This window comes from Girardinichthys multiradiatus, chromosome 17 (genome assembly GCF_021462225.1).
Source record: "Girardinichthys multiradiatus isolate DD_20200921_A chromosome 17, DD_fGirMul_XY1, whole genome shotgun sequence".
Taxonomy (NCBI): Eukaryota; Metazoa; Chordata; class Actinopteri; order Cyprinodontiformes; family Goodeidae; genus Girardinichthys; species Girardinichthys multiradiatus.
Genome location: NC_061809.1, coordinates 14,414,097 through 14,433,718, shown reverse-complemented (window position 1 = coordinate 14,433,718; position 19,622 = coordinate 14,414,097). Strand labels below are relative to the sequence as shown.

Here is a 19,622-nt window from a genome sequence, read left to right as displayed (position 1 = left end):
ACTGAAGCTCGCTTTTGACCATCAATGGGGTGAAGATGAAATTTCCAGAAAAATCTGGAAGTTGAAACAAGGGCAACAGTCTGTCTCAGAGTTTTCTATTGAGTTTTGTACTCTGGTTGCAGGTTCTGGCTGGAATCCTAGCGCTCTTAAAGGGGCTTTTATTCACTCTCTAAATGAAACCTTGAAAGATGTATTGATATTAAGAGATGACCCTGAGTCACTGGATGATTTAATCATCCTGGCAATTAAACTGGATAACCGTCTGAGGGAGAGGAGTGGAGACAAGAACAGAAGGGGTTCCCTCCCATTACCTGGCTCTGAAAATCTTAACCCTTTTCCTCGTAACCCTCTCAGTGGGGGATCACCATAGTCAACTGGACCGGAACCCATGCAGTTGGGACGTACCCGCTTAACCCCTGAAGAACGGCAGAAAAGATTTGATCAAAAAGATTGTTTATAGTGCAGCAGTAAGGGACACTTTATTGCCAACTGTCCCGTGCGGCCAAAAGATCTGGTCCGCCGGTAGTTACGGGAGCCCCGGCAGACCAAAATCAGTCAGGTGAGAAATCCCGTCCTACAATCCCTGCCACCATCAGGATAAACGAAAGGACTGTTAATATCTCTGCTCTCATTGACTCTGGGTGTGAACAACACATTATGGATTCAGCGTTTGTTTTTTCTCATGGCATTAAAACTGTTCCTCTCCCCTCTCCTATCAAGGTGTCAGCTCTGGGGGTCAGTCTCTTCCTCCCATAACCCATCGTACCGTTCCACTGGAGATCATCATTTCTGGAAATCACCGTGAAAGAATTGAGTTCAACATCTTTTCCACCCTGGCTACCCCCGTCGTCCTAGGTTTCAGTTGGCTGCAGAGACACAGTCCTCAAATTAATTGGATCACACTCTCTGACTTCTGGTCCTCTCCTAGTCTCTCTTCCTGCCTCCAGTCTGCAGTCCCTCAATGTACCCAGCCTATAAATGAGAAGGGGTAGACTCTTCCGATCTGGCTGGAGTTCCAGAAGAATACCTAGATTTGAAGGGGGTATTCAGCAAGAGTCGGGCACTTTCACTTCCTCCCCATGGACCCTACGACTGTGCTATCGAACTGCTCCCTGGGACCCCGCTACTCTCCAGTTGGCTATACAATCTCTCCAAGCCTGAGTGGGAGGCCATGGCAAAATACATAAACGAGTCATTGGCTGCAGGAATCATTCGTCCCTCCTCGTCACCCTTAGGAACAGGGTTTTTCTTTTTTTCAAAAAAAGACGGTTCACTCCGACCTTGTATTGACTTCAGAGGCTTGAATAACATCACCATAAAAAATAAATATCCACTTCCCTTAATTTCATCTGGTTTCGAGCCAGTACAGGGATCTACCATTTTTACCAAACTTGACCTCTGGAATGCATATCATCTTGTTCGTATCAGACAAGGGGACGAGTGGAAAACTGCCTTCTGCACTCCACTCGGCCATTTTGAGTATCTTGTAATGCCTTTTGGGCTCCCTAATGCGCCTGCTGTGTTTCAGGCATTAGTAAACGACGTTCTTCGTGACTTCCTGGATATTTTAGTTTTTGTTTATTTGGATGATATTTAGACTTTTTCTAAGACTTTACATGAATATCGTACACACGTCTGTCTAGTTCTCCAACGTCTCTTAGAGAACAGACTGTACGTGAAGGCAGAGAAGTGTGGCTTCCACCTCAAGTCGGTGCCTTTCCTGGGCTACATCTTCGAGGACGGACAGGTGAGAGCTGAACCCGAAAGAATCAAGGCAGTTGTAAATTGGCCGGTTCTGGAGAACCGTAAGCAGCTACAACGTTTTCTGGGATTTGCCAACTTCTACCAGAGGTTTATAAGAAATTAGTCAGGTTGCCGCACCTTTGACCGCCCTAACGTCCACCAAACCCGCCTACTCCTGGACCCCCGCAGCTCAAGCAGCCTTTCTTGAGCTCAAGACACATTATTCCACGGCCCCCCATTTTGACCCAGCTTCAGCCATCCAAACAGTTCTTTTTAGAAGTTGATGCTTCAGACTCTGGAGTGGGGGCAGTACTTTTGCAGCGCTCCAGTCCTGACCACAAGCTTCACCCCTGTGCCTTTTTTTCCCATCGTCTTATTCCCACTGAACGCAATTATGACGTGGGGGATCGGGAGTTATTGGCTATAAAGTTAACCTTGGAGGAATGGTGCCACTTACTTGAGGGGTCAGAAACCCCAGTACAGATCTTTACCGACCATAAAAACCTTTCATATCTGCAATCAGCCAAATGTCTTAACTCCAGGCAGTCTAGGTGGTCATTGTTCTTCTCACGTTTCAATTTCAACATAACTTATCACCCAGGTTCAGAAAATACCAAACCTGGGCGGGGTGCTGATGGTGTAGGGGCGAAAGCGCGCAACCATGTGCAGAGGCTAGTCCTCGAAGCGGCTGTCCCGGGTTTGAGTCCCGGACCTGGCGACATTTGCCGAATGTCTCCCCCTCTCTCTACCCCTCTTTCCTGTCTGCCTACTGTCAAAGAAAAATACAAAAATAAAGGCCACTAGTGCCAAAAACATCTTAAAAAAAAAAAAAACCAAACCAGACTCCTTGTCCCGGTTATACTCCTCGAACCGGCTGAACCCATCCTACCGCCTCACTGCATTGTTGGAAGCCTAACATGGGAGGTTGAAGATTGGGTCAAACAGGCCCTGTAATCAGAACCTGACCCCGGTACGGGACCACCTAATTGTACCTACGTTCCATCCTCTATCGTGCTAAACTTATTCATTGGTTCCATACCGCCAAATTTACCTGCCACCCAGGAGTAAGCCGCACCATTGCCCTCGTTACCTGCCGATTCTGGTGGCCATCTCTTCACCATGATGTCAGGGCATTCATACTTGCTTGTTCCATCTGTGCCAGAAACAAGACTGGGACTCAGCCTCCATCAGGGTTATTACAACCCCTTCCTATCCCCAAGAGGCCCTGGTCCCACATCGCCCTAGACTTTGTGACCGGCCTGCCAAAGTCAAGAGGTATGACCACCATTGTTACGATTATTGATCGTTTTTCTAAAGCCTGCCATCTTGTCGCCCTCAGAAAACTGCCCACAGCGCTTCAAACTGCCCAGATCCTCATTACACATGTTTTCGGTCTCCACGGCATTCCACAGGACATTGTCTCCGACCGGGGACCGCAGTTCACTGCCCAGATATGGAAACAGTTTTGCTCAGCCTTGAATGCCTCTGTCAGTCTCTCCTCTGGTTTCCACCCCCAATCCAATGGTCAGACGGACCAAATGAACCAGGAGCTCGAGGCCGCTCTTAGTTGTGTGACTTCATCAGCTCCCTGGGATTGGAGTACCCACCTTCCTTGGATTGAGTACGCTCATACCTCACATGTGTCAGCTACTACTGGGTTCACCCCTTTCAAGCCTCACTGGGGTACCAGCCCCTTCTGTTTACAGCTGATGAGAATAATGCCTCAGTCACCTCGGTTCCACATTACATCAGATGCTGCAAGCGCTTTTGGCAACTTACCACCGCAACGCTTCATTGCTCCGCAGCCACTAATTGCCGCCTAGCCGACCGGAGAAGAGTTCAAGCCCCCCATTACTCCCCTGGACAACAGGTATGGCTCTCCACCCGTCACATTCCGCTGAAACCAGCGTCCGGCAAGCTCTCCCCCAGATTCATTGGTCCCTACGTCATTGAAACAGTACTCAGTCCCACCGAAGTCCGCCTCCGGCTCCCGCCACACCAACATATTCACTCCACATTCCATGTCTCCCATGTAAAACATGTCCGTTCCAGCACTCTGTGCCCTCCTTCCAAGCCCCCACCGCCCGCCCGGGACGTGGAAGGGCACCCTGCCTATGCTGTCCGACGTATCCTAGGGTCCCGTCGCCGCGGCCGGGGATGGCAGTATATGGTCGACTGAAAGGGGTATGGCCCGGAAGAACGCTCCTGGATCCCTGGGTCCTTCATTCTCAACAAATCCCTCATCCGGGATTTTGAGGCTTCCCAATGAGGTTCGTCTACCTCTGAGGGAGGTTGAGGGAGGGGCAATGTCAGGATCTGACTGTGTATCCGTTCCACTTTGTTTTTTTTTTCAGCAGGTTCAGTTGGAGGGTGGAGCTGCGCGCTGCCTCTCACACCCGTGAGTCGTTAGGCTCGTTATGGCAGCTTCTTAAGGAGAGGGTTGCTAAGCATTTGACGCTTGAGTGTCGTCATTTGTGGTACCTCAAGCCCTGTATCCTGGTCTTGGTTAACAAGCTCTCTGAGATCTTCTTGTGACCTAGGTCTGTTCCTTTTTAAGGTGCCTTCCTTGATCCTTCTGGTGGTTCCTGTGCAACCTGTTCTCACTCTCCTTCTGAAGTTCCCCATTTGGATTGCAGGCTTACCATCACCGGGTTCTAGACGCTGAGCTGCCAAACCTGTCCGCCCTCCAACGAACTGCTTACCTTTTGGAAACATGGACCTTCCATCCAAGAACTGACCACCCCTCCCGGACTCCCTTCCTGCCAGCAACAGTAAGCCTTCATCACTCAAACGTCCCCTCCTCACTCTGAAATAATACTCACCGTTCTGCTTTCCCTCCTCAGAGGACGTTCCGCCGGAGCCGCCCTGAATTCCTCATTCATGTCATATCCCTTCTGAATAAATCTCTTAAAACTTCATTTGATTCCTGAAGGTTTCTGCATGTGGGTCAAGAAGCGTGGTAAAACGATGACACATTTACACTTTAGGACACCCATTAATTGTAACAGGGGCTGAGATAATTTCTGAACATGTGCAGATGTATAATTAAATTCAACTGAAAACTGTTAGACTCTGTCTCTGATTCCATATTTATCTATAAAAGGAGAGTTTATACCCTTCAGGGAGATCAAATCTTCACAGGCCAAAACCACACAATGCATCATCTGTGTTGTGTACATGCTCGGGGAAGCTATTCACATACTTTCCTAATTATTTTATTCTCCACAGTGAGGCTTCTGAATCACCTCTTTATCTTACCCACTGCAAAGATCCTCTGTTTTCCTCACAGCATCATTATACCATCGATCTCACCACCTTGTTCTTTCTTTGATACCCGGTAATAAGTCTCCATCCTGCTTCCATTTCAATCCTGCCGCATTATATTAAAGCAGAGAAATATCCAGATTTTTCATAACATACTGTAGTTGCTATGCATTACATTCATGACTTCCTTTCTTTCCAAAAAAGGACTAAAATGACTTGTATATTTTGATCCTGTAAATTGCACTCCAACATTTTTTTCATGGTCCTCTGTCACTAATGCAGGTTACATCAGAAACTAATTATATACATACATTTCCTTGCATTGCTTGTCTTATTTCCAACCTCTACTCCCACAGATAATTTTAGTGTGTCATGATATGATATAACATTGAAAAATTAGCATTATATGAGGTACGTCTTGTCATGTTTTTTTTTTATTTCACCTAATAACAAAGTATTTATCAAAACCCCATGTCATGGTTATAAGAAGCACCATGATCTCATGTAGACTGAGCAACATCTCAGTCTAATTTTATCTGTGCCTCCATAAATATTGCTACCCTTGTCTAGTTCAGATTTAAGTGAATGTAATTTTAGTACTTAGTAATAGGCAAAGAAGGGCATTAGAGTCTCACAGTATGAGAAATGATGAATGCCTCAGCAGTCATTATGGTGGTTCCTTAGTTTTGGGAACATGGCTGTCCATGTTTTTTACAGGATATATTTCAAAAAAGCTGAATTTGCCTTTTTGTAAGTAAGAGAAAATTTGTATAGCCTTCTTTTAGCCTAATGACCTGCAGCAGGCAGCAACAAATCTGGGAGGGGCCTCACTGTGTTACTTTATTATTGCCCACTCAGAAAACTCCACCCACTTTTTCTGACATCTTATTCAAAGCACTTTAAACAATAGAAACCCCCTGATACATAAAATATAATTGTTTACAGTCATAACTTAATAAACGCTTGGTTTCATGCCTTGAAGCTGGTAAGAGGCCCATGTGAAAGTTAATTCAAACCAATTTTCCCCGAAAAGTTTTTATTTTTAACCGTCAAGAAGCAGGGGATTAATAGAAAACCCAAGTAAAAGCCAAGGGACACAGATCTCTCTATTTTAAAACTGTATTTTAGTTCCATTTCTGTCTTCCTGTCTCCCTTCTGGTTTGGAGGCTGTTCCTTTGAGGTAAACCACAGTTGATTTCACATGGTTCTCACTGTAGACTTAAATTCTGTGGTTAGAGTAAATAAGGGGTGTATTTAAGGCAAACTTTCTCAAACAAAGGACTTGGAGACTGTATGCGATAGTATTATACAGTCTACACAATATTGTCTTATGTCTAAACTGTACATGTCCAACAAAGAAACACAAGTCAGATAAAGCTTTTTTCTCTTATATCATTGATTTATTTATTCAGGTCAAAATACATATTTACCACTAAATTCAGTTGGATTATGCTTCTAGGTGTCACGGTAGGGTTTTGGGGTGGACCAAAGTGCAGACCAGAGCTTGGAAACAGCATCTTAAATAAATGCTCAACTTTATTTGAAGAGTAAGAACGTAATAAATCACCGCAGGTACAAACCCAGAGCCGGAATCCAAAAATGTACAGACACTGCAGGAACATGGCATGGACGAGGGTAGCGAGTGTGAATGAGGAACCAGCAAAGAACACATAAACCAGACTAACTAATATACAAAGGGAATACAAAGGGCAGGTAATCAAAGGAACAGGGAACAGATGTGACAAGAGGCAGGGAGGCAGAAGGAACAGGTGAACCTCATAAAACTAAAGCATGAGGAAAGGGACTAAAAGACAAGACAGTGAGCAGACCTAAATGAAACTATAGATCAAGATAAATTAAAGCATTAGGATCAAGAATAAACATGAACTGAAGGAAACTGAGAAACTGGAGGGAACACAACAACCTAAGAACTTAGCAAAACAGAAACCATAAGGAAACCCTGACTACAAAAGTAAACAAACCTAAACCAACACTGATAGAACAAACTGAGAATGAAGCAGAGGAAACGAGGACTAGAATAAAAGTAAACAATAACTAAAGCTAACCTATAAAGGAGGGACTGGAGAATAAAGGGAACTAAAACCGAGTAATAAATAACTAAAAGAGGAAAACCAATGACGAGAGGAGTAACAGAAAAGAAAATAATAAATAAGAGAGGGCAAGGGAACCAGAGAACTATAAATAATAATAATAATGAAACCATTGTAAGAAAATGAACAGGAAAGCAACGCGAACGGAACTAGGAGTGAGAGGAGAACACACTGGGGCAGAAGAAAACCAAAACTGTCAGAAAACCACAAATAACATGAATACAAAACACAAACAAGAAACATCTAGCTAAAAGTAAACGAAACCAAAAACAAAGTCCAAAATGTTACATCCTGACACTAGGCAACTGCGTCCTCCACAATCTTTGGCATCCATGTAAAGAAGTGCAAAAACCATTAAAGAAACTCTTTTTTTTTTTGCAGTACCACAAACTGAATAAAAAGAAAAATCCAAACTTTTAAAAGGTCATGTTTTATGATGTCTTCTCCTCAGCTTACTACACAGATTGTCTATAATTAGGTCTGAGGACTGAGATGGTCATTAAAGAAAGTTGATTTTGTCTCTGATGAGCCATTTCTGCAGTTATAAGTTATGTTTTTTAAGATCCAATCAGAACCAATTTTCTTTCACATTGGACGTGAGGTGCTTTTCCACATGTTCACCCTTTGTTTTAAAACCAAGCCCAACTGGAGTCTTTGTAGTCTACATGGTTTATTTTTGTTTAAAATGACCAAAGCGCAATGTCTGAGTATAGTTTACCAAACGTCACATGTTAACATTTGTGATGGCAGCACTAAAAAGTCTTTTCCTTGGAGGCCTCCACAAAACTTGGTTTACAATGCTTTTAAAGGCTGATTTGGTGGCTTCGTGACCCCAAAAAGTCTGTCTTGGCTATTTTAATCCTTTTGAAAATGTTTCTCACAAATTCACCTCAAACCACCATACAGTCCGGATGGCATATATGTACCACTAATGTCCGTTAATGAATATTCTATACATCAATCATATTTGAAAAAAAGTTACTTAATTCTGCCTAAGTATGCCTCAATTTGTTAATTTCCTTACTAAATATCTAACTTCAGATTTTTCATTAGCTATATTCAGATGACCAATTTCTACTTAATGTAGAATCTGTTTTACAGTAAATACACAAAAATAGCAGGGAATGAATTCAGGCAGTATTGTGTTAAATGTAGTTTTGACTAGATTGGACTGTATTTCAAACAAGTTAAGGCAAGTAGTTAGTTTCTTCTACCCATTTTCTGATTTGTGAAGATCAACACACATCTGTCTTACTTGAATGCTGTGTTCTTGTGTCTTACCTTGTCTTTCCCATTTTGAAGAGAAACAGGCAATAAAAAGTTGTCCTTGTGAAAATCCTAGGTGATTTTTCCCTAATAATGAATGTGTAGAATAACATGTTAATATTTTTCTGCATTTTGTCCTGTGAAAATAAGCTAAAGATTTAGAATGTGAGCTTAAAAAATTTTAGCTAAAGTGAATAGCGAACGTAGGGATTCCTATATCCAAACCCGAAAAATCCCCTTTCAGGTACACTGAAGAATCATGAAGGTTCATCTCAGCGCTGTAAAAATAATGACTTCCTTTTCCAGCTGGATAGCATGAAATGTGTTACAACACCTACTGCTTCCTTAGCGTGTCTAACATTTTGTAAATGCAATAATAAATCCACTTAAAAACCTTTTATCATGCATGGGGGAGGAAAACGAGGTTAGGATTCATGCTAGAGAGTTTCACTTTCCTCCATATGATCCTGTACATTTTGACATTCCTTTGAGATATAAATGTCATTGCAATAGTTTCCATCACTAATACATCATGCAAGTACTGATTTATTCAGTGCCTTGAACTTTTCTTGAACTTTTCCATGGCACATTACAAAAATGTCAATATCAATTTTAGGTTGTGTAAGATAAACACAAAGTAGTGCGATTTGTTTTTTTTACAGTTTTGTTTCACAAAGTGCGACATGCATTTGTACTCACATTACTCTGATGTCACAACCACAGATGTCTATTTCTTGATTTTGATTTGTGTTTGTGTTTTTTACATAACAAAAAAAGTTGTTGATTGGAAATTATGGAAATAATTTTCACATAAATAAAATGCATTCTTTTAGCAAGAAACAATTTTGTTTACTGACCTAAATGTAATTATGTTGGCTGAACATGAGGCATTTGTGTTACTGTAACATAATTACCAAGGTTCAATCCAAGTAGATGTGTAAGTGTAAAAGTTATGAGATAACATAATGTCCTCAAGCTGTTTAAATGTCTATGTTATCCTTATGAGTTACTTTAATAGGATAGTTTCAGCTGCTTTTAAAGAATAGTACAGTGTACACTTTGTACTAAATTTCAAACACACTTGAGAACAAGCTCTTCATTAACTGCTGACAAAAATATGGATTTCTGCTGTTCAGCAGAAACACACCATTTGGTGGCAATTTATTTTATTCTTAAAAAAACAGTATGAACACAAAAACTCTTCATGCTAACTACCTTCCTCACTCATGGTTTCTCTGCAGAATGGTCTAAAAAAGAAAAACTAAAAAAAACTAACACATAAACAACAAGAGTAACACATCAACGCTATACAGCATGCAGGCTAAAACTTCAGCATCCAACAGTCTCTGCATTACGGCTGTTTAGAAAAAACACCTATGAACATTTCTTAAAACTGGATTCTGATCAGGTGGCCGTAAAAGCTCAAGTGGCTTTTGAGAAAGCAGTCAACAATATACATTACTCTCACCTACTGTTTCGGAGGTGTAAGCAGAAATTATATTTAATCTTAACCCAATAGAATTAAGTTGTTTTAACAGATTATCCTAGTAAATTTTACATTGTTGAATTTTAAGCTAAAATTACATGTTTTAAATATGTTCAAACACAATTTTATTAAGTAGAAGCTACATGTTAGACTTAAGTTAAGGTAACAGACACCCAGTTCTCTTTTATTGAGTGTATCATTTTGTTAATGTTCTACATAGTCCTGCTGTATGTAGATCATTCATTTGTGTTTTTTAATGTCAGAAAAGTCATGCCGTATTATTTCTTTCATTTAGGTTTAGTTTCTTACTTATTTCTGGTGTTCTTGTCATTATGTCTGAAATAGCTCGGACCCACATACAGAGAACACGAAGGAGGAGGAAGTAAAATAGAGATTGTTTATTGAAGATGTAGTCAGGAACAGAATGGACGAAATATCTCACTGTAAGGAGAGAAGTGAAGAGAATGGATGAGTACGGTGACGGAAGAAAAAAAACGAAACTAAGAGCAAATAGTTATCTTGATACTGAGATCAGCTTACTGAGTTATGATGGTCAGGTCGCCAGGGGGAATGAGAGTCAGGACCAGGTCTTAAGCAGGTAGATCTGTAGAGAGTTCACTTGTTGCTGTTCTGTGTGGAGCTCAGGTTACAATAAACAAGTTCGATGTACGGTGGCTTACGTTGGAGGGTGGACAGGGTACGCTTATGGCTTGGCTCAGGAGACGAAGAGGACAGGCAGTTGCCAGCTTGATGCGAATCCAAACGAAGGTAGATCACAGGATAGGAATCCTCAGAAAGAAGACAGGCTTGATCATCCAGAGTAACTTTCAGAAACATAGTCCAGAAAACTCAGTGACATACGTAGATCCAAAGCTTAGGCTTTCAAAATCTTCAGAGGAGCAAAAAACAAAGTTAAACGAGGTCAAAGTACGCAGCATAACTTGGGGTGTAGCTAGATTTTGTACCACTGTGGCAAAACACTCTCACATTGAAGTGCTGGCAGCCTCCTGCTTAAGTACTCCTCCTGGCAATCAGTGGAATAAGTCGCACCTGTCACCCAGCACACCTGAGAGCTCCAGCACCACCTGAGAATAAGCACATGTAGCAAGCACAAAAACACAAACACAAACCCAGATCCTGACAGCTCTGTTCTCTGTGTATTCTAGTTTATTCTCTCAGTTTAGCTCTATCTGTGTTAATTAGTCTTCCTCAGTCTCCCTGCCTTCATTCTGCCACAGTTGGTCCACATGTCCACTGATTAGCTCTTCTGATTACTTTGTCATTTTCCACCCCTCCCTCAGAATTTCAGCTCATGGTTTTTTCATTATTAATTGCTGTATTCTTCCATTAGACTGCCCGTTACTCTCTTAGTTACTCTACCCGCCACACTGCCTGTGCTCCATGACCTGATCTCTCTGCAATTGTTCCCTGTAGGTTCTCCGCATTGTTGTGTTTTACCACAGTCAGTCTCTGCATTTGGGTATTTCACAAACTGAATCATGACAGATAAACCCTAAATAACATCCACTGTTACTAATAGCTCACCCACTATGGAATAAGCGGTAGAAAATGACTGACTGACTGACTGTTACTAATAGCTCACAAAAGTCAACTAATTAGTAAAAAAAGTCAACCATAATAAGTAAGTTTTAGTCAAATGAGACCAGGACTGCATTTTTGACCTGAGTCCAAAATGTTTTTGCGTGTGTGGCAGAAAACAAACCTTTTAAAGGTTTATGTGCCGTATGTTTGCACAACCCTGGATACATTCAGATATCATGCTTGATTTTTGTAACATGCTATCCTCAGAGTGGAAGCTCCACTTTTAACCAAGCTCCTATTGCTAAAATGAGTTTTTTAAATCATGTTTTCTTACATTTACGTATAAATATAACACACAAGCTAATATTACAAATGAGCTTTCACAGGCTGAAACATTTTCACAAAAAAAAAATGTACATGTTTTTTTCATCCAAGAAGTCTTTTTCTTTTTGGTGCCAAAAGCAGAACAGATATTCTGCGGAGTAACAACTTTAACAGAGTCCGGGCCCGGTTTTGAATGACTGACAATTACTTCTCCTTACATGTTATCTCTCTTCCCCTCTTATGTGGTCATTCATTCATTCAGCTGTGTTTAACACGGTGAGGGATTCTTTTAACAGATGTCAAAAGCTTTGAGCTTAACACTTTAAAACCGAAACATTTGCCGCATTAAAGATTATCGGACAGATCAGTTTAAGTCGTGCAACTTAAGAGTTGAAGTATTGTAATAGCTGATGGGCCTAATTTTCCTGAATTAGTATTCAAACTTTAGTCTTGTGTTCCTTCATGATGCAACATGTTGAAGAATATTCCAAAACACAGGGGACTACAGATGTATTAGTGTTTCACGGTGTTAGACAGAAAAATGTAGGTTTTGGCTTAAGGTTACAGTCTGTGAACAGAGCCTGGGAATGCAATTTTGGAATTGAATGCCAGCTTTTTTTTTTGAAAGTTTAGACAAAGCTGGAGACAAATGTACACCTAAACGGAGGCTGGGATTCTCATTGGACCTCTCAGGGGAAGTATTCTCTCTAAGCTGGATCGATAACTTGTAACATGAAGCCACTCAGTCTTCGAAGTCTGTTCCCATCATTGTTCATGTGTTTGCCAGCTGCACATCTATCAGCACCAGAGAAGAATAATCAGTTCATTTCCTGACTGTAGGGTTCCTCAGGCTGAATATATGGGTGCCTTGCTTTGTGCGTGTGATTCTTCTCTGTTAAACTAGAAGTGATTTGTTGTAACAGGTTTAAAATAACTGGCTGCAACATCTGTTGTAATAAAGCGGATAAATAAAGACTGCAACATCTGCTCTATTAAGGTGTCCATAAGCATTCCTTTTAGCAAAGTATAAACTCTGTGTAAGTTAATATGAAGACGAAATCTCCATAAATAACACCATGCAAAAGAGATTTCAATATTTTTTATTCAAATAAAATGTAGATCAAAATTGAACAACAATAATATGCACAAAACTTTGCTAAAGAACTCATGCCCCTTAAACCTTTTCACATTTTGCAGCATTTCAAGCATAAACATCAGTGTGTTTTATTTGGATTTCATCTGACAGAACACAAAAAACTGAACCAAAATGATCCAATGGTCCTCAAAACCACAATGGTGGTGGCAGAATCATGCGGCAGGAATGTTTTTTTTTTTTTTTTTCAGGAAGACCAGTGAAGCTGGTTAGAGGTTATGCGTCCGAAAATCTGTTGTAGGCTACAATATACTACTGACTGTGGCATAATGTTAACTTTCCAGCAGGACAACGACCCTAAACATACAGCCTGAGCTATAATTCCATACTCTAACATAAACGTGTTCGAATGACCCAGCCAAAGTAAAGACCTAAAAAAGCCTGCCGTTGTGATTGCAGTGAAAGGAGTTTCTACAAAGTATATTGACTCAAGTTGGATACAAATGCCACACATGCCACTACTTTTTGTTGGTCTATCATATACAGTCCCAAATGATACATTTTGTAGCTGGTGCTTGTAAAGAGACAAAATGTTCATGTTCAATACCTCTGCAATGCATTGTATCTTTTCTCTCATCTGCAACCATTTTGCTTCAGAGATAAATCATGAAATAAAAGTTTAGGCCACCTTCTTAGTTCTAAACAAATCATCTTGATTGCTGCAGCATATGTTACGTCCAGTTTTAACACTGTTCATGTTTCTTCTCCTACTGACAGGTCAATGAAGCCTGTTGTCTGTAGGAGCCACAAAGAAAATTCATAAACCATTAAAATGTCATTTTTGGCAAAAAGTATTCAAGCACATATGCAGTTATCTTTACAACATGACATTTATTGTCAGAGCATGTTAAATGTTCACCTTTTTATTTGTAGCTTTGTAATTACCCTATATAATTTAGATTCTAACACTTCTAACAATACAAGGAAGATAAAGCATTTGCAAAATTAAAATGGGGCATTGCAAGCTTTCAGAAACACATGTGAGTATGTGAAGCTGGAGCAATGAGGGAAAAAACAGGTCCAGCAATGTTGTACATGATCCATCTTGAATGCATAAAAAGGTCACACACAACCCACAAAACATCTTGAAAACATATAAGATCCAGACTGATTGAGTTTCCAACTCTTCTTTTATGCTCTGTTCCGACCTCATGTGTTTTGCGCATCTGTTTTGGAGCTATAAATCTATCAACAGGAATCTATGGTTCCATTTGCACTATCAATGTAAATCTTTTTGCAAATGTGAAGTTTGACTTTTTACACACTTATCTACACCTTTTCTCCTGCAACATTTCTTTTGTTGTTTCCCTTCACAGGTCTGAATCATATTCCGCCGGAATTGCCGTTGGAAATGGTGGGTTTGGACATGTCCAATAACATCGTCAAGCATCTCAGGCCCAAACAATTCCTGCTGTCCAAAGAACTCAAGCTGCTCAACCTTAGCAGCAACAACCTGCAACACATAGACACAGGTAACACATCAGTCATGAGCGCCACAGGAGAGCTGACAAGATGACACTCGTCTACAAAATTATGAGGGGTCAAAGTAACAAAAAATAGCTTGTAATCAATTGAAGGTGTGAAATACTGAACATGGTATAATTGAGTGCAGTAAAAAAACAAAACATGATTAATATCACCTCTGTGAAAATTAGAATCTGTGAATTTGGAGGTCATTAAAATGATAACATGGTAAATATTAATGTCATAAATTTTAAGGTTATCAAATTTAACGTTGCCTGTTTTCATTCAATGCCTTGATTTTAGCGCCTCCATTTTTACCACTTCAGTTTTAACATTCAGCACGTTCACAGTGTAATTTTTGTTACTTCCAGTAGAAATATGGCAGCAGCCCCGGCGCGGCAGCGGTGTTTTGTAGTGAATGAAACACAATTTCCCATGATTCATTGCAAGTCAAAGCGGATTGGTCGAGCTTGGGCAGCAATGGCAGACGATGGTGGCAAAAATCGTGAATATGTGAATAATATGCTTTCTGTGACCTGAAATAAATTTTTTTAGGCGAGAATGTAGGTTTATTAAACCCAAATATCTACTTGGTTTATTAAGATTCCATTTAATTGAAAAAAAAATAGGTTCTGCGTTTCTCAGCGCCAGCTCGCTTTGACGGCTGTCAGCTGGCTGAGCAGTGTTCCCTCCCTGTTTCGGAGAAGGTGCCTGATTCCCATGTTGAACCTACCACTGGGTTTAACTACTGGGTGGAACGGTGGAACCCACATTTTTCATTGTCTTTTTCCTTGAAATAAATCTTTAGAAAGATATACTTTTGTTTGTATACTGGACTCTTTTGAATAATAGGCTACTGCCTAAACCACAAACCTATGGTGTGCATCAGTGATTATTTGAGTTAAGTCCTTAATTTGGTTGATTTGTTTCCTTTGACAGATAGTCACCAAACATAGCCTGAAAATAATCCTACAGCATCCCACTCATGTTGGCAATTTTTGAGAGCGCTGTATGCCACTCAAAGAACTTCCAGCAAATCACTGCCGTACTATTAAAAATGCATGCAAATGGCTATGGACTACAAGTACTCTGCTGTCGCGCCGGGGCTGCTGCTGTATTTCGATCTAACAGAAGTAACGAAAATTACACTGTGAATGCGATAAATGATAAAACTAGAGTGGTAAAAGTGGAGGCGCTCAAATCAAAGCAGTGAATGAAGACGCGCAACCTTAAAATTTATAACATTAATATTTGCCATGTTATCATTTTAATAACCTCCAAATTCCCGGATTCTAATTTTGCAGTGGCAATTTTAATCATGTTGGTTTTTACAGCACTCAATTTTACCATGTTCAGCATTTCACACCTTCAATTCATTTCAAGTTAATTTTTGTTACTTTGACCCCTCATACAAAACAGCTGGAACAGATGTAGTGCTGTTTTAGAAGTGTCTGTCTGGTATGAACAGTCGGTTAATTAAGAGACTTTTCAGATCAATAATTTGAAGTAAACGAAAAGTCTTAGTGAAGTGCTCTTTTTGGAAACAAGCTCTCTAAAATATGAAGAAGTTTGGTTATTTGGAGATTTAGAGGCTTTCTATGATGCTAACCATAGCTTCAAAGAAATAGGGATTGCAAATAGGGTTGTAAAAATAAAAGAACCAAATTAAATGACGTGTAGGCAAATATTATAACCCGGACTTATTCAAAATGCTAAAACTAAATAAGTTAAACCCAGTAGATACTAAAGTTGCTCATCAAGACTTGGAACTAGGCAAAATAAGCCCAAGAACTAAATAGACTGAGAGAGATAATGACCAAATAAATGTAGATAAAGCAATCAAACTCTAGAACAAATGTTCAAAGGATTGGAAGAAAGATCAAAACATGATGAACAAGTAAAAAAATAGAAGAGTTTACAGACTATGGCAGTTGTGGTCTAATTTCTAATTTAGATTTAAATTTTGATTGCTTGGTTCCTCAAGTCCCAAAACAATATCCTAAGCCTTGTTTGTAGTAGAAAATTAAGGGTTTAGTCTTGTTAAATTATGAAATCCATCAAGGCACTCAAAGCGCTGTACATAAAGAAGCTAATGATATCCTGCTTCAAATCCTCCTGCCCAGGAGAGAAATCCTCCTGCAAAAGTCTGCCATTTTCCTTATTATCCATTGACACATGTCCACAATCTATGGTGGCTTGCCCCAGTCTAATTAAAACTATTTGTTAACCAAAAAAAGAAGCTCCATATAATTCTAAGGGCTTGTAAGACTCTGAGACATATGGTTGCAATCCTTCCAAAACCTGCTAATCGTGTTCACATTTGGAGTGAATTTTTAAGAAGTTGTTTATTTATGCTTTCTTGTGGAGGATGACCAAATGATTGGGGAAAAAGGATGAGTGAAAATCCAGCACAATGGCTTTTGGATTGTTACAAGTGAGTGCCCTGATATTCATCCAAAGTTTTCTTTGGCAAAACATGGCACTGGGAAGTTTTGGTTTAAAGAGAAAACAATCAGTTTTAGCTTTGTTTTACTTTTTTCTGGATAAAACATGGCAGTTAAGAGCTCTCACACATGAAAACAGTTTACCAAACTAAGATTAGGTCTCACTGCAAGATCTGTCACAGACAAAATGTAGGAGTTCAGAGAGAGAGTAATGTTGGCATTTTGGAAAATGTAGTTGCTAATGACTGGGAGAACATTATGTGATAAGAACTGGTAATTTTACCCTCTGGGAAAACACCAGGAAAGTTTTCCTCCGGTCATGGTGGCTCCAACAACCAAAACAGTAACTGATTTGGGAGCACCAGTCCCATGAGTCATGAGATAAAATAAAGAGGTGGAGGACACCCCTCATCCTTCTTTCTCTCTCTGCAACACCTTTGTTTGTCTGTGCTGTAAACCCAAATGAATGAACAAACCCAAAATATCTCACACCTTAGCACAAATAAAAGTGTTTGCTTTCCTTATACTCTTCTTGCAATTTCAGTGATGTTTTTAATTTTGCCACAACTTTGTGGCAAAATTGTTCAGTCCTCTCCTCCCATTTTGTTCTCGCCTCCTCCTCTTCCTGTCTTCCGCTCTGTAAAGATAAAAGTAGGGCCGGAGGCTGGTGGACAGCAAGAAACAGTTTCATCCCATTACTCCCACTCTAAACACTTGCGCATGCTCTCATGAGTGCAAGTTTAGAGAAATAAACCAGTGACAAGACTGGTAGCTCTCAAAGCATTCATTAGCCCTACTTAAAGTCACTGTCTGTTATTCTGTTCATGTCAGCTGGTCTTTTTCATGTGCTTAGTGTTTATTGTGACTAGTCAGGGAAGCACAACTTACTTGTAATCCTTCAGGAAGTATTACTTTTGACATTGGTCACAGAGCTCTGGCCATTTCATGCACTGTTCAATCTAGAATAATTTCTACAAGTAATGGAAAATAGCCTTTTGTTCCTTTCAGTGATCTTAAATGAGCTATACTATAGCACACTGCCCCCATTACTTGAGTTATTGCTCCATTTTTCACATTTTACCCACAAGCTCCCTGATGGTGGACTGAAATACACACAAAACCAAAGCAGAAGATGAACAAAAGGTCATGTCCATATGGGTCTGCATGTTTAACGTTAAGCATAAATGGCCTTTTAGATGTCACTCTCTCTAGCTACTTCCCCTACTTTATTTGGAGTTTCTCTGAAGACGTCCCAAATAAGTCATGAGATAAGAATGATCTTTCAGTTAGTCTCAAGTCTGCCACAAAGCCATGCTCCAGTGAAACTTATCTGAAACACCTCTCTAGGGAAGCCTCCAAAAACCATCAGATTCTCAAAACTATCTTGACTGGTAGCGTTTGACACAAACAAGCATTAACTCAAAGTTCTGAGCTTCACCAGAAAAGCCCAACAAAGGAGCTGCTTAGGGCCCCCAAACCAGCATGTACGATGGCAATTTTACTGAACACAAACTTCATCCTAAGAGTTCATTTCTGCTTACATGTAACATCTCCTTATGCTGACTGTCTTTCCACTTTTAAAGAGACAAAATCATCTGACACCACTTGACATCAATTGTAGCAACCAGTGCACCAGTGTAAAATGCCTCTTTGCACCACATTAAAACATTTGCTGAGTGCATGGGCAGCTGATAGTAAATTTATCTTTTCCAAGGTGCACTACTACTGCTACACATTTTGATGCAAGATGTTGCTAAAGTTAAATATTTGAGTGTTGGTGATAGTTAGCTTTTAATGAAACTATTTTTGGTTCTTTGTGAATTAAGCTAACTTTCATTGCATATTTCCTCTCCCAGCTGCTTTTGCAGGCCTGCTGCACCTCCGTGAGCTCGATCTGTCCAACAACAGCCTTCAGTACTTCCAGTACAGCGTACTGGAAGACCTGTACTTCCTACGGAGGCTAATGCTGGACAACAACCCATGGATCTGCGACTACAACATCCACTACTTAGTCTACTGGCTCAAGCACCACCCCAGTGTCTCGTACACTGGCCTGATCTGCTCAGAGCCGCAGGAGTTCAGGGGCTGGCGAGTGGAAGACTACGTCAAAACCTATAACGGGGAATGTCCTGTGGATAAATATATGGAGGAGAATGAAACAGAGCAGGGAGCACAAGAAGGGTCAGAGAATGAAGCACAGGAGGTAATGGGGGAGATGGGCGAGGGACAAGGACAGCTTCTGCCCCAGCCCATAAAGGAGAAGGAGCACAATGCATTTGAGATCATCAGGCTGAGCTAGAATGAATTTGGTGTGGTTAGACTTTGAGATAAATTTACACATGACAATCGACATGCAGGTCAGAGGTCAACATAGACTAATAAAGATAGATTCAGTGATTAAATGTTTAAGAAAATGTAATGTGAAGTACAATATTGGGGTAAAGCCATTCAAAACCAACAATTCCCATCCTGTTTAAGTAAAGGAAAACTTTTCTTTAACTTTTTCTTTAACCTTTATTTGTTTCATTGTCATGTTGCTATGTTTTTGAAGTGATGGACAAGAAGACTTAATTTTCTATTTATCTTCTCTAAGAACATTCTCAATTCAGGAAATTTAATTGCAAAACCCTGACATTCTTGCCAAACAATTGGAAGGTGGGCTCTTTTTTCAATTACACTAACTTTGGGATCAGGATATGTACCTTTTTTTTGGTGTGTTTGTTACCATTTGGTCTTTTCCACATTAATGTCTGTTTTTTGGAAATAAACATGGGTCTATTTTTTTCTGATTATTTGTTTTACTAAGAAACAGGAATGATTTATAA

At 40.2% G+C, this 19,622-nt stretch overlaps 1 protein-coding gene and 1 long non-coding RNA gene across 2 annotated transcripts in view; both read left to right on the top strand.

Annotated features, from left to right (window-relative positions):
- lrrc17 (leucine rich repeat containing 17) overlaps positions 1–19,580 on the top strand; it is a 36,395-nt gene extending 16,815 nt beyond the window's left edge. The window contains exons 4-5 of the mRNA XM_047390210.1: positions 14,206–14,361; positions 18,654–19,580. Coding sequence (XP_047246166.1) covers positions 14,206–14,361; positions 18,654–19,096 — 599 coding nt within the window. The 3' untranslated portion in view covers positions 19,097–19,580. The remainder of the gene's footprint in view (positions 1–14,205; positions 14,362–18,653) is intronic.
- LOC124883221 lies at positions 460–4,910 on the top strand. The gene is made up of 3 exons (XR_007042120.1): positions 460–4,013; positions 4,098–4,514; positions 4,587–4,910. It is a non-coding gene; the product is annotated as an uncharacterized LOC124883221 (long non-coding RNA).
- Positions 19,581–19,622: the final 42 nt, after the last annotated feature.